We start from the raw sequence: 17,888 nt of genomic DNA, 5'->3' as shown, positions 1-17,888 counted from the left end.
GACCGTTAATGTGACGTTTGGAGGGGGGGGGTGTGTGTTGTCTGTTGCTTCCTCCTCGGTGGAGTCTGGGGGCTCTATAAACGACGAGGAGACCGTATGAGAGACAACAATGAAATTTTTATGGTTACGAGCTTTGGTCTTCTTGTGAGTGAGTAAAATCGCGAGCCAAAACCAGAGTCAAAAGAATGAGCGTATGGCCAGGCCCGGGCGACATGCCCATAAAAGCTCATAATTTTTATTGTTTTACAAAATGTTTTTGCTCGGGCAGAAAAGAAAAAGAGAGTCAACGTCGGAAGATTTTCCACCGGGCTGTTGTCCGGTTCTCATAGCTTTTCCCGCCGGGTTATGCTGGTTGTTGACTTCCTTCTTTTTTTTCGGGTGGTGGTTTTAGAGAGCAGTGGCAGTGACTTTGAGTGTGCGTGGTTACGTGGTGTTAGATCGCATAAAGTCATATAAAAAAGCGTCAGCCAAACAAACCATAAACTTTTTGAAACCCTCGTAAAAGAGCCGTTTACGAGGGGTCGCCGATAGGTGGCGGCGGTGACGAAGAGACCGGGAGCGTGTGTGTGATTATCAATTTTTGTTTGATTCAATTTTATTACAGCATGAATGGTTGTAAAAATTATGGGAAATTATCATAAAGTACTACCGTGAAGGGAGGACGATAATTAAGCGCTAATTAAGTGGTAATTTATTTACATGGGGTTGACAATTGGCACTTTTCTGCTACAATGTAGAGCATTCAGTTTTGAGTTGATGCCAATCATTGCCGAGTATATCTTGGATCAATTAATGCTATAAAAATACAAAAAAAAGAAAGAAAAACCTAACCCGACGATCTAATCAACAGCTATTTTGTTTATCAATTTGAATACATTTCCGTGGGCTTCGCGTCCATTAGAACTTTGACTCGACTCTCTCGAATCGCCAGAAGCAACACCGGCATCAGTATCGAAAATATTAAAAAAGATATCATTTGACATTTTAACTAGGCGGCCGTAAATCACCGTTTATTATTGCTGCTGCTGCTGCTGCCCATCTGGAAGTCTCGCTCTGGGCAGTCGCGATGGCTGCCGATTATTAGATGACGGCTGCCGCCGCGACCGCGGCTTACCATCAAAAGAAGATGTCGCCACGAAAGGTTCACCGCGGTGGCAAAACCGGACAGACCACGAAAAAAAAAATGTGGAGAAACGTGGACAAAATTAAGTTTTCAATTAATATGGAAGTCAATTATAAGGTCGTAAAAGGTATTATTCGCCTTTCATCTGTTGATTAGCGATTTGCATGTTTTGTGCATAAAATGCAGGTTTGCTGGTGGAATTCTATGAGACAGTCGGTGGTTTAGTCTGGGAGGATGCTGTATGCAAATTGGTGGTTCAATCAGGGTGCAGTGTGGGCCGCCGTCGCCGCTCCGGAATGATTTCAGATCGTAAAACCTAAGTGGTTGCACTTGAACTGGATTGATTGGATTTTATGATGATTGTTGCGTTGCGATGCACTTAGTAACGCTCAAACATGGTTTAATGTAGGTAATTTAGTTCAAATTAAAAGACTTCTTGAACTAAATGGAGCAGAAATCCCACGTTAGAGGAAGGCCATGCCCCGGGGGGCGTAGTGCCAATAGTTTAGTTTCGTTTTTTCTTGAACTAAATTGTTTTGCCGACTAATTTAAGATATTTGTATTTTTAAACAAAACATATGATTTCCTAACTTTACCCTAACTTTTTTTTCTTTGAAAGATTATATTCACTTAAAATTATAAGCTATATGTTATTACAGATTTTGAAAGAAGTTTTTAGCAGCAATTGAATAATTTACCATCAGATGGCAGCTGTCATTTCGGATTAAAAAAATCAGATCACTTTAGAGCATTTTAATGCTATGAAAATTGGACATTAGATATTTGGGTCTGGGCTGCATGATATATTATATCAGTGTCATTTTTTATTTTCAAGTTATGATGCTTGGTTGATCACCACTTTCAAATTCGAGTTTTAATCTAAAATTTTCCTCCTTTTGGCCCGATTAACCGTACTTAAGTTTTATTTATTTTCCATTTTGCATGATATATTATATCAGTGTCATTTTTTATTTTCAAGTTATGATGCTTGGTTGATCACCACTTTCAAATTCGAGTTTTAATCTAAAATTTTCCTCCTTTTGGCCCGATTAACCGTACTTAAGTTTTATTTATTTTCCATTTTGCTTGTCACTTTTCTCTCCACAAAATAAGTTTAAGCTGAGTTTTTTTAGGTATTTTATTAAAATGTCCAATAATTTATGTTAAAACCTACTTTTTATGTTTTTAAACTAAACAATCAGCTTAAATATACAGTCATCCCACATATTCGGTGCACCCACAAATTCGAAACACTTTTGTGTAAATTTTTTCAATAAAATGCCAAATGCATCTTTTCTGTCGACCCTACTATTTGTATGACCTTTATTTGGACATTCTCTTGCTATTTCACTAGTAAAAGTAGAACTTTTCAAACAAAAACCTTTCTTTCAAGACAATTTTAGCAGCAAAACACTGCCTCCAAATTGCCTGTTCCATAATTGTGGGATGTTATTGTGCCTCCCACAATTGTGGAACACCTGAATTCAACTGATATTTTAACAAAAAAAAGTTATGAGACCATTCATAAAACATTACTAAGCTTGAGTTACGTTGGTTTCAGTGCATGAAGTCATTATTTTGTAAAAACTCTGTACTCATGGAGAGAATCAAAGTTTGTTTACATCCGTAAGAAAAACGTGTTCCGAATTTGTGGATTTCAAGGGTCAAAGTTATTCTTCAAAAACTTGATATAAAAGTTAAAATTTGTGGTTGTTTGATACAGCATTCGAAGCAAGAAAATCTTTCAAATTAAGGTAAAAGCGAATCATTAAGTTCAATAATCGATTTTCTATGATTTTTTGAACATTGGCCGATGTGTAAACTGTTCCGAATATGAGGGATGACTGTAGTTTACCAAAGAAACATAACTTTTATCATCAAACTCCAATACTTTTCGGTGCGGTGGCAGCTGCCGCAAGTCCTGCCCCGAAAAAAATGGGAATACATTTAGATAATGGAACCATCAAGCGACCAGTTTGCCCACTTCATTATCGCAAGAGGTCCTTCTCTCTATCTCTTGCGCGCGAGAGAGCTTTCTGCAGGTGCATAAATTAAACAAAACCAAGAAGTGAGCAAAGTGAAACGAAGGTCAACATTTTTTATCTGGATTTCTAACTTCTTCTTTCCCCGAGGCTCAACTCAAACTCCAGCAGGAACCAGCTTATCGGGGGAAATTTTCGACTTGTTTTTTTTTTTGTTTTTTTTCGTCGAGAGCCACGTTTCACATTCGCTTGCCGGGTTTCGAGATAAATTTAAATGTAAATGAACAATCGAGCGAGCGGTGAGCTGCGAGTTGCCTGGCGAGCTTTTTTTCCCCCTTGAGCCAAGTTTTTTTTCTCAACCTTCTCTTCTGTTCCACCCGGAGACCCGGGGAGTGGTATTGTGAACCGCTTTTCTTCCCTCGTTTTTGTTTTTTTCTTGTTTTATGTTTTATCTATATTCTTGCCTCTTGACTCTGGTTTTCTTTCTCTTTTTCTTCCTCTTCTAGACTGTAGAGACAACGAGGAGGAAAAATTAAATATGAAAAGAAGTAAGAAAATTACATATGTGTTTCAGATACTTTTTTATTTTTTCAGTTTTTTTTTGCTGCGCCGTCCTCTGTTATCTTCTCGTTCCATTTATACCCTCCCATTTTTTTCGTTCGGTCGGTTTCAATTTTCTACAGTGTCTCCCTCGTCGACGTGTGTGTTTGTTAGTCACACAGAGCTTGGATTAGTTTTTCTACCTTCCCTTGGGCAACTTTTTGAGCGAGAGGTTGTTTCCCATCGACTCTGGATGTTGTCGAGGCAAGTCAAGTGAATCCCCCGTCGGTTTTTCTCGTGTGTTGTTTCTTTTGATGGGAATTTATGTGGCAGTTTTGAATAAAATGTTTAATTTAGATCTTTCTCTTTTTTAATATTTTACACCGTGCCAGCCGGGCTGTGGCCTTCGACCGGAGTTGGGATCGGTTCCTGGAAGCGAAGTTATCGATTAACTTGTTGAAATTTGTTATATAATTTAATTTGCTTCTAGTCGGGATCTGAGGCTTTGTTTCTTTTTGGGGTCGATTCGAGATGGTTTAATTGCTTGAATGTGGTAGGGAATAATAATCTTGAAAAACTGCATTGAGATGTCATTCAAGTAGTTCAGATATTTAAAGAAATAAAAATGTTTTAAAATTACACCAAATAAAATTTCCACGAATCTTTCACTTCAAAATACGGACATTTCCGTTTTTCAATTTTTGATAATTTCTAAAAGAGCGTTTGTTTAAATGATTTAGCCGTCAAAAGAAAATGTCCACGTTATTTTTATTTTTCAAAACAAAATAATAATAATAACACAGGCCGAATTTTCTTCAAAGTTTGTAAACAATTTCTGGATGAACAACATTTATTCTCCATACAAACTTACCCTGTCTACATATTTGTGCACGTGTTTCTGGGGGTTTTTACTTCTATGCTTCCCCTCGGAATGAGAATTATTTTCTATCAACTCTGGTTGGTAAGTGTAATCAATTAGATATCCAAATTTGTAAATATATTGTGGACTCAAAGCACGGGAAAATTCATCAAAGTTTTCGAAAAGGCCCGGCAGTACAATAATAATAAATAATATTTTAAATACTTCTAAGCATCAAAAGATACAACATTTTACGCAAATATTAATCAATTCAAATTCAAATTGATTTAAAAAACCTGAATTCTGATAAACAATCTTATTTCGTATCATTCTCGAGAATCGAAATAGTCTGTTTACTATCACAAGTTCACAGGTTTTGAGACTTCGCCATTATTTATTTTTACAACTTCGTCGAGAATGGCCTACTTTTCTTTACTAAAATAAAAAACCGAAAAGTGATACTTTTCTATACAAGGTATGAAAAGTATCGCTTTTCAGCACTGAAATGGGTGCTGAAAGGTTGAATTTCTCAGCAATTGTATTGAAAAGTTATACTTTTTATTATTGTTTTGATTTGTTCGATGAATTGACACATGAAAATTTGTCTCAACAATTTCTTTCTGAATTTCAAATCATTTCTGAATTTCAAATCATTGCAAAACATGATTTTTTCATCACTCATCGTATTCATGCAACTTTGTCATCCTCGATGCGTAAATGTACAACTCGTGCTGACAAAATATTCGTGTTGCATAAACTATTATTTTGAAGAGTTAATGCAGTTGTGGTTGAGCAATATATCAAATTGCATTTATCCAACTCGGCAGAACTAAACTCGCTCTGGAAACATCTCATTTTGTGGAAGCCATGCATTACAAATTGTAGTTTTTTTCTAGTAATTTGTTTAAAATGTATTAAACAACTTTCTTGAGATTTTTGTTCAATTTGAGAAAAGTTATTTTATGTTGTTTTGTCAAAGTCAAACAAACCTTCTAAAATGGTAACAAACTGAGCATGAAAAATCGATATCCGTTCGGCAAATGGCACCACCGAAAGATGCTGCCTGTGCCAACCTTGATCCATTTTCAGCTAGAAACAAAGCCTCAACACAAAACACAGCCGAAGATGTCGGAAACTTTCCCGGTATAGGTTTCCCATAAATTATGTAGAAAAGCACTCCCCGAAACATTGTCTTGTGCCTGTGTTGTTCCATTCGCCGACGCCGACGCCGCCGTCCCAAATTGGTTTGTTTCCCAGTTTATCTTTCCTTTTCCTCCAGCGCTCTGCAACACGAGAAGAGAATAGATTAATTTCCAAAATTGGTCCACTTATTCTTGGCAGGCTGAATTTCCCACCCTTCTCGAACAAGAAAAAAAAGGCATCTCTCCATTTTCGAACGTGAATCACCTCGTCCGTGAAGGAAGAAGACGCTGCCACAAGGCGGCTTTCAAGGAGGTACAAAAACTGCCTAGCTGGAGAAAGCGGGAGGATTTAAATTTCGCCGGGGGGTTTTCGACGCGGAACGAATCGTTCCGGGAAAGTGGAAATCCCCTGCGGATGCTGGCTTTTCCTTTCTTTTCAGGGAAAAGAAGCAGCAGCCTGCGCGGATGTTGTTTATGCCGTTCGTCAGCACTTTTCTTCTGCTCACAGGATATCGAGATTTTCGGAGCGGAAAAAGGGAGATCCTAGAGGCTGTGCCAGCATTCGGTTGTAATTTCATGGCGCGATGATTTTTATCAGTGAGGAAACGAGATTATCGTTTCCTTTTGCGCGTTGGCAGCCATTTTGGAACTCTGACGTGGATGCTCCGCAAGATGTTCACGAGGAGGAAAAGTTGCGGAAAGTTTTCCACCCTCGTTCGAAACGCACGAAAAGTGAGTCGAGAGGGGGAGACCGATCTAAGATTGGCTTCAATTTCCTTCTGCGCTTATGTAAATTCTTGATTAATTAAGATTGCTCGGTAGAGTGCACATCTCTTGGGCAAACCCAAAGACGGCGAGGAGGTCGCTGGGAACGAGGCACCGTCGACATGACGACGACGATGACGATGGTCGTAAAAATAATGGAAAATTGTACTTACACGCCCCGGGGCTTTTCCGTTGGAATGAGGAAGACGAAGAAGAAGGGATCGTGTGCAAAAGTTAATTGAAGCCGTGTGAGATGACGTCCGAGGGACTCGGAGTCGATTCCGCATTGCTTTCGAGCATTAAATTGCTAGCCGCGTCAAGTAATGGATTCTTCTCGATTGAATCCAGCCGAACTCAGAGCGCGACCGTTCATTGAACCGAATTGATCGAAACGTGTTGAAGAGCCATAAAAATCAAGATTCATCAAAGGGGCGTCGATCGATCGCGGCGGCGGCATCTTTCATCGACTGTTTTTGAGCAATCAGCTCGAACGCGTGACAATAATTTCGATTCTGCGCCGAAAAGCGAAACTAAATTAATTTGGTTGACCAAAAGTTAACAAGTTGCCAAAGCGAGCGGAGAAAATCGGCCAGAATTTCACTTGGCAAACGATCAAGTGAGTTTTATTGGGATTTTACGACCGACCGCTGAGGGACCGCCATTACATGTGCGGACGGTCGAAAATCTCCACGGAGATCAAACAGGACGTCGATGCAGTTGCATTCTTAATAACTGACTGCGCGCGCTTATCAACGCTTCTGATTGCCGACGATCACGTTGCGGACGGTCTCTGTCGGCTTGCGATCGTTAATCTGATTTTGGGCGATCGTTAACCCTACCGAGTTCGATCAGTTGATTCCTACAATGTGTCTGAGGGGTTTTATAACTTCTGGGGCTTTGGATTAAGATCAGTGTGGCTAATTAGATTGAAGTCGTGCTGCAGGTTATACCTTACAACAAGAAGTTTCAGGAGACATGTTCCAATATGCCATCAGCCACGACCAAGAGTCTTTCCGTCGTAAATCTATGAATCAAAAATCGACAGACATGTTCTGAAAATCAAATTTTGTCCCATAAACAACTCTCTTTAATTCGATACTTTGGAAAACTTTTGGCCAGCGATGGGAAATCTCTTTATTTTTGTTAGTTTGATGTTTTCAAATTTTATTATTCCAATGGCATTTCGAGTTCTACGACCCAATTTTAGTCAAATTTGACTATTGGCCTTTAAAAGTTATTTTTTCAATATGGTATCACCGTCATCTTAGACTTAAAAAATCTAAATCATTTTAGAATAGTTTAAGCTTGACCATAAAAAATTACTTTTTTATTCGATTATCCAAAGTTTTTCTGAGGCCTTCTGATAATCGAGTCTGGAAAGTACAACAGTAGTACACTCAAACCCCGATTGTTTGACACCAACTGTTGTCAAACGAACGGGGTCACTTTTTAGTTTGACACCCTTTTTACACGGAGTTCACACACACTACCAAACGTTTGTTTTGATAGTGTGCGTGAGCGCCGTGTAAAAAGTGACAGTTCGTCACATTTTAGTTTGACTTAGACCAACCAACGGGATACAAACTAAAAAGTGTCAAACGAAAAAGTGACCTCCGATCCCACGATCTTTGACAAATCGAGTATGTAACTTTACAGTACGGGCTATCTTAATTCTATCTTGATTCTATCATGATTCGGTAGTTCTGTTTTAACGATTCAACAATCTGGGTTGCCATCTGGTCTATGAATGCCAGATTTTTCAATTTTTGCAGCCAGAATAAAGATTTATTATTATCTGTGTCCGATTTTGATAGATTTTTTGGATCCAAATGAACGAGTTTATTTGAAAATCGAAAAATTTAGTTATTATTACATTTTAAATCCAAAATTTTGGAAGCCAAAAAGGAATTAACGGTGCAGTGCACATCGACCAGAGCATTTAAACCCAGATTTTTGCTACAGTCATTTTAGTATCTTCACAACTACGAGAAATATCAATTTTTTTTTTATTCAAAACCTAAGCTACTATTTCCATAAAGATTTACAACAAACTTTGTCAATTTATATAATCAAATTATTTCCGGATTGGGTCCGTAAGTTCAACAATTTTAGAAAAAGAAGACAACAACTTCCTTGGTTGCTATGTACCCTTAACATCAAAATTTTACGAGTTTTTGAATAAAATTATGTTTTCCTATCATCATAGTAGTTAGATTTTCATCTGCCGGATTTTTTTAGGTACTTGGCAGATTTTTGTAATTGTTAGCTGGCAACCCTGCTTGACATAAGTATTATTTATACAGTAAAATTTGAGTCTTTTATTCTCTCATGATCTTTATTGAAAATTGAAGAGTGACTATGATATTTGTTGAGCAATTTCCCATCCCTGTCTCAAAAACTGAAAAATATGGCCGCCACTGTGTCGAGCCATCTTTTTTCGACAACGCTCATCCCCAGCCTGTGCCCAGAATTTGTAATTGGTGCCGTGTCGCTTGCATGTTGGAATTTTGTGTTGTGTCACACACATCTCCCGGTGTTGGCCCCGAGGGGGCGGCCACTGTTTGACAGGAAGCGCTCCTGCCCCCGGTTTCGCTGTATTAAAATTTTGACGCGCGCGAATTCGACATGAATATTAAAGATTATATCTATGCTCGGTGGGGGTGCTTGACCGAAGTTTTGAATAATAAGTTTGAGTTTCGTGCAAGTTTTGCGCTGTAGAAATGTGATGGAGACGCTTGGTGTTTTAAATTCGGCTAATTTGCACAAAATTGCCATTTTCATGTGAAACACCTCTCACTGCGCAGAGTTATGTAAAGTTGGTTGAAAAATTTGTTATTCCGAAAGTGGTTCACCGAAAGGCATGTTTTCGGAATAACGAACTTGTGTTTTCCATGTCTTGGCTGTGCGTTGACGACTGTTCTTTTTTTTGCTGCCTCCCACAGATGGGGTCGTTAAAATTGCACGGCAAGCGAAAAAAAAAAAACTGAAATAAATAAAGAAGTCAACTGGAAATTCGCGCTGAATGTTAAACCGGGTGTTGGCATTCAGGGCGGTTCGGAGCCCAAGGTGCTCTCTCGATGATAATGCTTCGGTGGTGCTTCATTGAGCAGAAATTGACGTCGTTCCAGGTCCCCGTAATTGACTCTGGTCTCCTGCTTAATGAAGAAATATAACCGAAAACAAGTTTGGGCTCGAAATTTACGATAACGCGCTTTCACTGGGCTTCATCATCTGCCTAATTACACGGTAGACATTTTCGCTTCCAGCTTGGCCCGTCCACATCTGCCGAGTTTTCGGTAATAAATTCGATGTGCGACAACAAGCGCAGTGACGGCTGAGAGAGCAAAAGGGCCTGGTGCATGTTAATGATGATGTTTTATTTTTTCGTGTGGGTCCTTTTTCCAGAACTGATGAAGAGAGCGCGCGTACTTCAGGTAGACGACAACGGCAGATGACCTGCCTTTCTTCGGCCATGTTGTTTTTGGACCGGGAGGGTTGTTTATCAGAAACGGAGCACGGAGAAATGCGTCGTAAATCATCCTGAATTGGCTTGGTTGTTCAGAATCGAGCAAATTCTACACGGCAGGAATGTTTCTTCATTGTCCGTGGCGAGATCCGAACCCGGTCTCCGGCGAGATATTCAAATTTAAATCCATTAGTATTGGAGGCGATTCGTTCGGCATTTCTACGGAATCGCATTTCCATATCGGAGATCTGAACCGGAGTCCGTGGCGTGGCGGGAACAAAACTCGTTTTCGAGGGCGATGCCATCGTCGTCGGATTCTTGGCGCACACGCACAACTCTCGGAGGTTCTCCCCGAGAAAGCCCTTCTCGTGTTCCAACAAAACCAGAGTTTCTTTGTCAGCATCTCGTCGAAATGGCCTCTGTGTCTGCTGCTTTTCTCCTCTCCCTTTGTGTATTGTGCTGGGAGTTTGGGATGTATACACACAATCCGGTCGAGTTTGGCCCAGGGTCAAACTCCTCACATTTTCAATCGAGTTCTTCAAACCCCCTTGAATGCGTCTCTGGAACGCCGGAGAAGCAAATCTTCCCAGCATCCAACTTTCCCCGCAGAAAAACAAGCAAAAGGAGGGAACGCGTTCAGCGCGTTCTACCCAACTATTGATTGCAAGAAACTTTTCCCCGGTTTCATGTTTTTGTTTATTTTCGTTCGCCATAAATAACGGCGCATCCCCCTATTGCTGCACGACTTGGCCGGCGTCACTTGAAAAGTCAATAAAATTTTCCAAAACACTCGCCCTCCCTCGGGTCGGGCCAAACTTTATTTCCCAGCAGTGCCGTCGTTCCCGGGGTGACAATGATTTGAATATTGCTGGCAAGAGTTTTGGCATCCTTGAACAAAATTGAAGAGCTACTTTTCCAACTTTATAGTCAGAAAGAATCTCATTCTTTCACTTTTTCGATATCTCGCAAAAGTGAGAAGAGAGATCCATTCTCTTACGATTTTCTCTCTCAGTGATTGCTTAGTAAAACTCTTCTATGAAGATTCTTACGAAACTCGTTTAAGATATGCTTGAACTTTCAAATCAGAGTATTTTCAGAAAATGCACAATTTAAAAAGAACTTCTTTCATTCCCTAGTAGAACAAAGAAAAATCGATTTGATCCGGTGGCCGCCTGTGGGCGGCTTACACCCCTTCCTCAACAGTGGCGTTCTTTCCCCAAGCAACGACCCCCACAAATCCCACAACTCCACACTGCTGCCGCCACGCTTATTAATCAATCCGGCTTGATCTTCGCTAAGCCCCTGTGCTGTTGGCCTCTGGCCGCACGGATGATGGGATTAACTCTTGCCCGGTTCGGTCCGGCACACTCTCTCTCTCTCACACAAAATGGATCCATTTAGATTTGTTCAATAAATTAAGATTACCGCGGTTCGTTCCCTCGTCGTCGTCGTCGCCATCTTGCCACGCCGCTGGAAACTGGAGTGATTTCATCGTCCGTTGGCGTTGGCGTCGTCCAAGTCGGTTGCATGGTCGAGTCCCAAACAACAACAAACGGTATTATTCGACGTGAAACCTAATCCGATTAGGGGCCGATTGCGATGGTTTTTTTTTTTTCGATTTGACAGCTGGGGTAGATCTAGGGCTCGTCATGACGACGAGCTTCAGAAAGAAGGGTTTGCTGACCCTCTTGTGATTGAATTTCCCGGTGGAAACTAAACCCGATCGATAGAGCAAATGTTTGTGCTGCAATCGAACGGAATCGAATCGAAATAGGGGGAATTTGAATTATTTTTTGCCAATTTTCCACTTGGGTTGGACTTGTCTCGTTTTCGGCGTGTCTTCGGAGACCGGTTTTTTTTTCTATTTTAAACTGTGAGGGGGATGTTTGTGTGATGTTAATATTGAACATGTGTCGTTGTGGAACGTGCTGTGGACGCTGTTTGGCGCGTTACGAAAGCTGGATTTAATTTCGTAAACACATGTGGGGAGATCGAATGCTGATCGTGGCTCTGGGAGGATTTGTTTGCTACATTGACGTCTGAGATTGGTTTTGGAAAGATTTATTTTGGAAATGGAATCAAAGTATGCCTTTTCAAACTCGCAGACATCGGACACCCCTTATGAATAAGTTGGATTCTACCAGTTTGGGCGATCGAAAAATTCTGAGAACGAAAACAGAAATTTGTTGAATATGCAAAGTTATCGTCTGAAATCCAGTTGAAACTTGAAAAACTAAATGTAAATTTGGAATTAAGATATCTGAGTTGATTTTTTAATGATATTCAAGCGCTTCTTTAAATATGAATTATCGAACAATTCTTCTAGCTATTTTTTGTCAAAATCAATGGAGACGCATGGTGCATTGAATAGGGGAAATATACCCTTTCTAATCAAACACCTATCTTCGTCATATGGAGAGTTTGATGCTCGATTAAAGCTCCAAAAATACAATTTAGGCTATGAACTTACCAGCAACAGCACCGCCTCGAGTATGCATGCAAATGTATGATACTTACTGGCAGCGATGGAAGAATCATCATCAAAAGAAAATCTTTGAACGTTTATCAAGAGAATACATCTGAATGGAACATGGCTCTCCTCTCTCGCGCACGAAAGATCGGTAAAAGGAATCTAAAAAAATCATCATCTTGATTAGAGGTGGGCAAAAAAAGAGCGAGCCGCTCAAAGAGCCGGTTCACTAAAAAGAGCGAAAGATCCGTGGCTCACAAAAAAAGAACCGCGGTTCTTTTTTAAACTTCCGTCTTTTGAAAAATCTGGCTCGAAATGGCATTATTTTTTGTTATAAATATAATTTATTGAACTCCAAAAAAAAAAAAAAAAATAGTATTGAATTTGTTTTTGAGAATTGAAAATACAATTTCAAATTTTTCAATGCTTATGAAAATTAATTCCAAAGGTAAATGATTCATTAAACAATATGAAAAAAAACTGTTGTACATTAAAGTATTACCGGAATACAAATTTGAGCATTTCAAATTGCATAATTTGTAAAATATTACCAAAAATTTACTGAATAATTTCGAGATTTTGGAAAAAAAACCTTTTAGCAATTACAGACTTTATTGATTAAATCAGAATGAAAAGAGTTCGCATAATGTTTTCTCCAAATAAAATATCATCATTAGTTCAATTCTTGCAGAAATAAACACAATTTTAAAATTAAAAGCAATTGTTCCAACATCCTAGATTTAAGTTTGGATGCCATTCAATTACTTGAATGTATAGCTTCGAGTAGAAATCTTGACCTAGAGACCGCCAAGACCTATGATTTTAAAGGGCATCTTCTCGTTTTCAGTTTTAATTTTTTTTATCAAATTATTTGTAAAAGTCCAATGTGAAATAACTTATAAAATCATACGATTTTAGAAAAACCTTTTCATCAAAATTTTGAAAAAGAGCGAAAGAGCCGTTCAAAAGAGCGGCTCTTTTAAATGAGCGAACGAAAATGAGCGGCTCCTAAAAAAGAGCGATTTTGCCCACCTCTAATCTTGATTATTATGCGGAACATCTTTTTCACTACCACACTTGCAAGTGTAAAGTCATACAATGAAAAATGACCTGTCACTGTTTGTAGATGGACAATGTGTGTAAACAAAGTGAAATAAAGTATTTTAAGTGGTGCTGACAAGGAAATTCACAAAAAATCATTAACAGATTGATTTTCTTGGAGAAGTTCGGGAACGATTTTCTTTTGCGTGATTCTCCTCCTCTCTCTTTCGCGGGTGAAAAAAGCTCGCAAGCGAATATGATTAGTTTACTGGCCAAAAAGATCAAATTTAATGAACTTTTGATCAGAATTTCTATTTTGCGAGACCATTTCTCATCATTTTGGTAGCACACACATCGACACGCAAGATCAGAGGTTAACTGCTTAACGAAAGTCGCCATCATCACTTGCGCTAACGATTTCAAAGCACTTAAAATATAAAATTGCTTCCAACTACCGGCAACATGTTCTTTTGCACATTAGTTAGTCACTCTCTTGAAAAATAATCCCGAAACATGTAAATAATTAGCAAGCGTCATCAAAAAAACAAACGCGCCAAGTCTTTTGACGTTTGAATTTTGAATACCCATTCCAATCGAAGGCTGAAGAAAACCGAGCGCGAAGCGAAGGCAAATAGGTGGCCACCAACACCACCAGCAGCGCCTGTTGGAGTGAGCCAGTGATGCCAGGAAACTTTCACTATAAATGCTATTTTTCGTGAGTGTTCGCTTAAAATTTCATCAATTTTGGCAGCACTAAGCAGACCCAAAAGAGCGCTGGAAGAAAAAAAGAACTAAGCTGAAAATAGAAAAATGGGCGTGGCCCAAATGCACTCGACTGATTAGAATGCATTTGAGCAATTCTCTGAGATTTCGGTCATTCGATTTTTTCTGTATTTTTTAATCCGGCTGAAACTTTTTTGGTGCCTTCGGTATGCCCAAAGAAGCCATTTTGCATCATTAGTTTGTCCATATAATTTTCCATACAAATTTGGCAGCTGTCCATACAAAAATGATATGTGAAAATTCAAAAATCTGTATCTTTTGAAGGAATTTTTTGATCGATTTGGTGTCTTCGGCAAAGTTGTAGGTATGAATATGGACTACACTGAAAAAAATTATACACGGTAAAAAAATTTGGTGATTTTTAATTTAACTTTTTGTCACTAAAACTTGATTTGCAAAAAAACACTATTTTTAATTTTTTATTTTTGATATGTTTTAGAGGACATAAAATGCCAACTTTTCAGAAATTTCCAGAATGGGCAAAAAATCTTTGACCGAGTTATGATTTTTTGAATCAATACAGATTTTTTCAAAAAATCGAAATATTGATCGCAAAAATTTTTCAACTTCATTTTTCGATGTAAAATTGAATTTGGAATCAAAAAGTACTTCAGTGAATTTTTGATAAAGTGCACCGTTTTCAAGTTATAACCAATTTTAGGTAACTTTTTTGAAAATAGTCGCAGTTTTTCATTTTTTAAAATTAGTGCCCATGTTTGCCCATCTTCGAAAAAAATATTTTTGAAAAGCTGAGAAAATTCTCTATATTTTGCTTTATTGAACTTTGTTGATACGACCCGTAGTTGCTGAGATATTGCCATGCAAAGGTTAAAAAACAGGAAAATTGATGTTTTCTAAGTCTCACCTAAGATATCGACTATTAGAAAATATGGTGGATTAAATTTGGGTGAACTTAGAAAACATCGGAATTTTCACTGTTTTTTTTAACCGGACCATGCAACGACATATCTCAGCAAATATGGGTCGTATCAACAAAGTTCAATAAAGCAAAATATAGAGAATTTTTTCAGCTTTTCAAAAATATTTTTTTCAGAGATGGGCAAACATGGGCACTAATTTTAAAAAATGAAAAACTGCGACTATTTTCAAAAAAGTTACCTAAAATTGGTTATAACTTGAAAACGGTGCACTTTATCAAAAATTCACTGAAGTACTTTTTGATTGCAAATTCAATTTTACATCGAAAAATGAAGTTGAAAAATTTTTGCGATCAATATTTCGATTTTTTGAAAAAATCTGTATTGATTCAAAAAATCATAACTCGGTCAAAGATTTTTTGCCCATTCTGGAAATTTCTGAAAAGTTGGCATTTTATGTCCTCTAAAACATATCAAAAAATAAAAAAAATTAAAAATAGTGTTTTTTTGCAAATCAAGTTTTAGTGACAAAAAGTTAAATTAAAAATCACCAATTTTTTTTACCGTGTATAATTTTTTTTCAGTGTAGTCCATATCCATACCTACAACTTTGCCGAAGACACCAAATCGATCAAAAAATTCCTTCAAAAGATACAGATTTTTGAATTTTCACATATCATTTTTGTATGGACAGCTGCCAAATTTGTATGGAAAATTATATGGACAAACTAATGATGCAAAATGGCTTCTTTGGGCATACCGAAGGCACCAAATAAGTTTCAGCCAGATTAAAAAATACAAAAATTAAAATTAAAGAAAAAAGACCGATTCCGTAGAGAACTGCTCATTTGGGAAATATTTTTTTAAAAGCTTGTAAAAGGAATAGCATAACTTTTAATAAAAGTGAAAAATAAACAGAAATGTTCACAAAAAGTTGCTCTACTCGTTGGTGTACTTGGTTTTAGTGAATTTCAAGGAACACTCCAGATTATCCAGCATCATTCAAACACGACCGCTAATAGGCTTAAAATGGGTATATTTCCCCTATCAGTTAATATTCGCTCATCTCAAACTTTTGAAATTTGTTTCACCTTTATAATAATGATATGTTCAGAGTTTTCAAATCATGATATTTTAAAGGGACTAAAATCGTAATATTAGCTTGTGTAGTTTCAAATCTAATATCAGCTTTTCTAGACTACCTCGGTCAAAAATAAACCTTGAAAGCATTCCACTTTGCCAGGAACCACTCGTTCCAGATTGATCAACTTTCTTTTCGCTCCGAAAACAAGTTCATCGAGGACAACACTGATGTAAACAACCCCGAGAAGCGGATCAGAAGCCCGGGCTTCTGTCTCCGCCGTCCGGATTCCTGGTCCCCGAGATGGGAGATAAGTACGTCGCGCGCATTTTTACGATCGTGTCGCGCAGAGAACGCCGAAATTAAGTCACTCTCCCGGGGCTGGTGATTTGGAACCGATTTTATTGTTGTATTTTATATAGACTGCTTTTCGGTTCTTTCACTTTGCTGCTACCTTATCGGGCGCCCACTATCGGGGGCTGGAGTTGATTCTGGAGTTGTTTTTGGGGTCCGTTAGGAGTGGCTTTTAGGTCGAAGAAATTGTCTTCAATTTGTATGGCTTGAAATTATAAGTACGATGATACTGGAATCATTTAAAGCTCGTAAAGCGTGAGGTTGTTGGTGCAAAATTGAGTCGCCAACTCGGGTGGTCAACGGTTGATAAGATTGCAAATAATTTACGAACTCCTTTCGGCAAGTCCCAAAGCGTTAAACTTTGGCCTTTCGCCGAATCCTTGGCGCCGTCCCTAATCTGCTACATATATTTTTCGCTTCGTTTCGTTCCAGAAAACAATGACAACCACTACCCGTCGCTCAGAGTGAGTGATTTAATCATTAGGAAGGTGAGTGAACCTGGCGGTGAACCCTGGACACACGAACGCACCTCAGCAGCTGTCCTGCGCAGTGACGTCCTTTGCGCCATTACATGGTCGAGTCTGGAAATGGTCCACGAGCCGAGAGATGCTGGTCGAGATGTTCGAGGGTATCGAGCGGAAAACAGATGCTAATGAATCAATTAAGCTTTTTACGAGTCTCCTCCGGGACGTGGACTCTGGGTGGCTCATGGCGATGCATTGATTGTTAATATACCGTTATTACGACGACGACGACGACCAGAATCCGGAGCAGCTCGGAAGATGATGGTGTCGCAGTCTTTGGCTTGGGCCCAGATCCCTGCCGGCAGCAGCCGGCGAGTGCAAAAAGTATAACAAAATGTGCGCCGGCCATAAAATTCGCTCAACTCGGCGTGACAGTTTTCCATTTCGCGATGGAATAAAAGCAGCGAGAGCCAACATTGTTGTCGCGTTTTAGCTGGAAATTTCCAAGTATATTGCAGTCTTCGTGGCACAGCATGTAGCGCGCGAGCGCTGCCGTTGAATGCATAATTTTCTCGACTTTATCCAACATTCAAACCCGCTTCACGCGAGAAGGATCGCCGACTCTGGTCAGCCCGCCATGTTATCTGATTTCTACTCGAATATCTTGAAAAACCAGAATCACACACTCTCGGCGAAGGACACAAGCGGTTTCAGGTTGCCCGCGGTTGAAGGAAAAAAAACACGTACTCCTCTGACATGCCTCGTCGAGGGCAAAATGCCAAGACCGGCTCTCGCGTCGCAGCAGTGATGGCGGCGGCCAGAAACACCAGTTTTAGAAGCACAGCAACGACGTCGAGTCGAGTGTGTGTCGCTGGGTTTTAATTTATGGCCTTACAATGCCTTCACTTTTCTGCCTCGCTGTGTCACAAGTCTCAAGTCT

At 39.1% G+C, this 17,888-nt stretch overlaps 1 protein-coding gene across 1 annotated transcript in view; it reads left to right on the top strand.

The window, feature by feature from the left end:
* Positions 1-17,888, top strand: part of LOC6032023 (homeobox protein abdominal-B) — a 112,722-nt gene that overhangs the window by 65,530 nt on the left and 29,304 nt on the right. The window contains exon 3 of the mRNA XM_038267023.1: positions 16,917-16,972. Coding sequence (XP_038122951.1) covers positions 16,917-16,972 — 56 coding nt within the window. The remainder of the gene's footprint in view (positions 1-16,916; positions 16,973-17,888) is intronic.

This window comes from Culex quinquefasciatus, chromosome 1 (genome assembly GCF_015732765.1).
Source record: "Culex quinquefasciatus strain JHB chromosome 1, VPISU_Cqui_1.0_pri_paternal, whole genome shotgun sequence".
NCBI classification, from domain to species: Eukaryota; Metazoa; Arthropoda; class Insecta; order Diptera; family Culicidae; genus Culex; species Culex quinquefasciatus.
The sequence above is the reverse complement of the archived record's forward strand: the minus strand, read 5'-3'. Positions and strand labels throughout refer to the sequence as shown.